The sequence below is a fragment of the Pteropus alecto genome, unplaced genomic scaffold (assembly GCF_000325575.1).
Source record: "Pteropus alecto unplaced genomic scaffold, ASM32557v1 scaffold359, whole genome shotgun sequence".
Taxonomy (NCBI): domain Eukaryota; kingdom Metazoa; phylum Chordata; class Mammalia; order Chiroptera; family Pteropodidae; genus Pteropus; species Pteropus alecto.
Genome location: NW_006443119.1, coordinates 1523322 through 1525673, shown reverse-complemented (window position 1 = coordinate 1525673; position 2352 = coordinate 1523322). Strand labels below are relative to the sequence as shown.

At 57.4% G+C, this 2352-nt stretch overlaps 1 protein-coding gene across 1 annotated transcript in view; it reads left to right on the top strand.

Annotated features, from left to right (window-relative positions):
* The first annotated feature begins 285 nt into the window (after positions 1-285).
* The window catches only part of TMCC2 (transmembrane and coiled-coil domain family 2), a 35441-nt gene continuing 33374 nt past the window's right edge, over positions 286-2352 (top strand). Inside the window, exon 1 of the mRNA XM_006922859.2 lies at positions 286-1138. Coding sequence (XP_006922921.1) covers positions 932-1138 — 207 coding nt within the window. The 5' untranslated portion in view covers positions 286-931. The remainder of the gene's footprint in view (positions 1139-2352) is intronic.

Below are 2352 nucleotides of genomic sequence, written 5' to 3'. Positions count from 1 at the left end.
CCCTCCTCACTAAATGAAACGAGTGGGTGGGGAAAATCCCGAGAGAGCCTTTACTGGGAGGGTCCCTCGGGAATCTGCTTAGACGCGTCCCGGTGTCCCGGCGCCCCCGCCTCTACACTTCAGCTGCTCTCCGCAATGCAAAAATGCAGCAGCAGAGCCCTCCAGACCTCTCCTGGGGGCTCGCACAGTGCAACCAACCCTAAAACGTGGCCGCGCGACGCCCCCTAGGCCCTCTGGGTTTCCCATTGGCCGGTTGCCGTTGTCACTCCCTCCTTGCCTCGCCTTCCCCTCGCGGGCGGAGGCAGCGGGCGGGGTAGGTTGCGCTTGCCGCTGGCTGGGGCAGCGGCCGCGGCTTTGCAGCAGGCAGCGCGCCGGCGGGGAGTCGGGTTCTGGGCTCCTGGCGCCGGCGGGGAGCGAGAGGGTCGGCTCTGCGACCCGTCCATGCGGGGTGGGGGCCGGTGGCAGGGCCGGGGGCTCCAGCCGGGTCTGAGGGCGGCCGCAGAGGACCTGCCCGGCCGGCTGCCCCCTGCCCTGCCTCGCCCAGAGCCTGGCCAACCCGGAGGGATGCTCTGTGCCTCCCAAATCCCTCGCCTTGCCATGCCCTGAAGCAGAAAGTTCGGGGGCCGGGGGCGATCCTCCTCCTCCCGCTGCAATGACTGCCCAAGGACTGCTGCTGCCCAGCCGCGACTGTGCCCTGCCTTCGCTCCCCAGGTCGTAATGAACTATTACAAGCTGTAACCAAGGCTCCCCCTCCTCGCCCCTCCCCCCTTTAAAAAGATTTATTTTTTAATTCAAGAAATTGTCATCCGCCGACTCCTTTCCTCGTTAATCGTTTAGACCCCAGGCTCTTTTCTGAGTATAAGAGGGGGTGCGGTCTTCTCCAAGACGGCGCGCTGTAAGGACAGATTCCCCCGAGCGACCCACATACACCATGAAGAGGTGCAAATCCGACGAGCTGCAGCAAGAGCAAGGCGAGGAGGATGGAGCCGGGTTGGAAGATGCCATTTGCCACCTGCCGGGTGCGGACCTCCGGCCTGGGGAGGCCACGGGTGCTAACTCTGCTGGTGGGCCAACTTCAGACGCGGGCGCTGCTGCGGCGCCCAACCCAGGTCCCCGAAGCAAGCCTCCCGATTTAAAGGTGAGCGCAGACCCTTCCATGGCCAGCCCCGCCGGCGACTTAGCTTTCTCCGCCCCACGCAGAAGTGCTTTAACAGGAGGATACAAGTGATTGGGAAGCCAGACAAAGGTCAGGATGTTGGCTCAGAACCTTGGACTGGACGTCAGGTACCATTTGTGCCTCTGTCTTTCAGCTCCATTTCAGGCCTGTGTTTATTTCTTGTTATTCGGCAGACTTTCTAGTGACTCATCCATCCCATATTGTTTTGAATGATGTGTGTGAAGTGCTATTCACAGACAAAAGGCTGGAGAAAACCAAGATGCTAACTAAAAAGTTGACATCACTTCCCCTCCTGCAGGGGAAGAAAATGACAGCGTGGAAGGCCAAGCAGAGGACCATTAGTCTCCTTTGCTGATTTAGTTTCCTCCTATTGGGACCTTCCTTGATGAAGCTCAGTTTGTCCATCTGTGAAAGGGGAGTGTGGATTTCTTGCCGTTAGGTGGAGCCAGAGGTTAAGCTAGTGCTTGGAGATCTCTGCCTGCAGAACCAGCCCCCAGGGTGGAGAACTGACAGGTGGCGGATCCGTGCTTGGGCTGGTTTGGGGCCTCGGTTCAAGTTGCACACATGCTGAGCCGACAGTTAGAACCAGAATCTGAAAGAGCCGATCACAGGAAGCTGCGAGTTGTTTATTTCCTGGCTGAGACTATTATCGAGCTGTATTGAATATGTCTCTATATTAATTAAAACAGCAGCTGGGATAAATAATGCACCTTTGTTGGAACTGCCACAGGGACTGCAGGCTCAGGCTTCTCAAGCCAGCTCACCACGGGGCTGAGTGAGGTGTCAGCCCAAGGAGGGAACTTAGATGCCTTGGAGATTGATGCCTCGGGGAGATTTTTCTCCAGAGGGGGTGCAAGGCCTTGGCTAGGGGAGCAAAGGACTCCCATTATGTTAAATAAAGCCTGTATCCTATAGCAGCAGCCACTACAGGGACTGCAGGCTCAGGCTTCTCAAGCCAGCTCACCACGGGGCTGAGTGAGGTGTCAGCCCAAGGAGGGAACTTAGATGCCTTGGAGATTGATGCCTCGGGGAGATTTTTCTCCAGAGGGGGTGCAAGGCCTTGGCTAGGGGAGCAAAGGACTCCCATTATGTTAAATAAAGCCTGTATCCTATAGCAGCAGCCACTAAGGAGCTCACCAGAATAAGCCAATGACATTCCTTATTTCCTGAGCGGT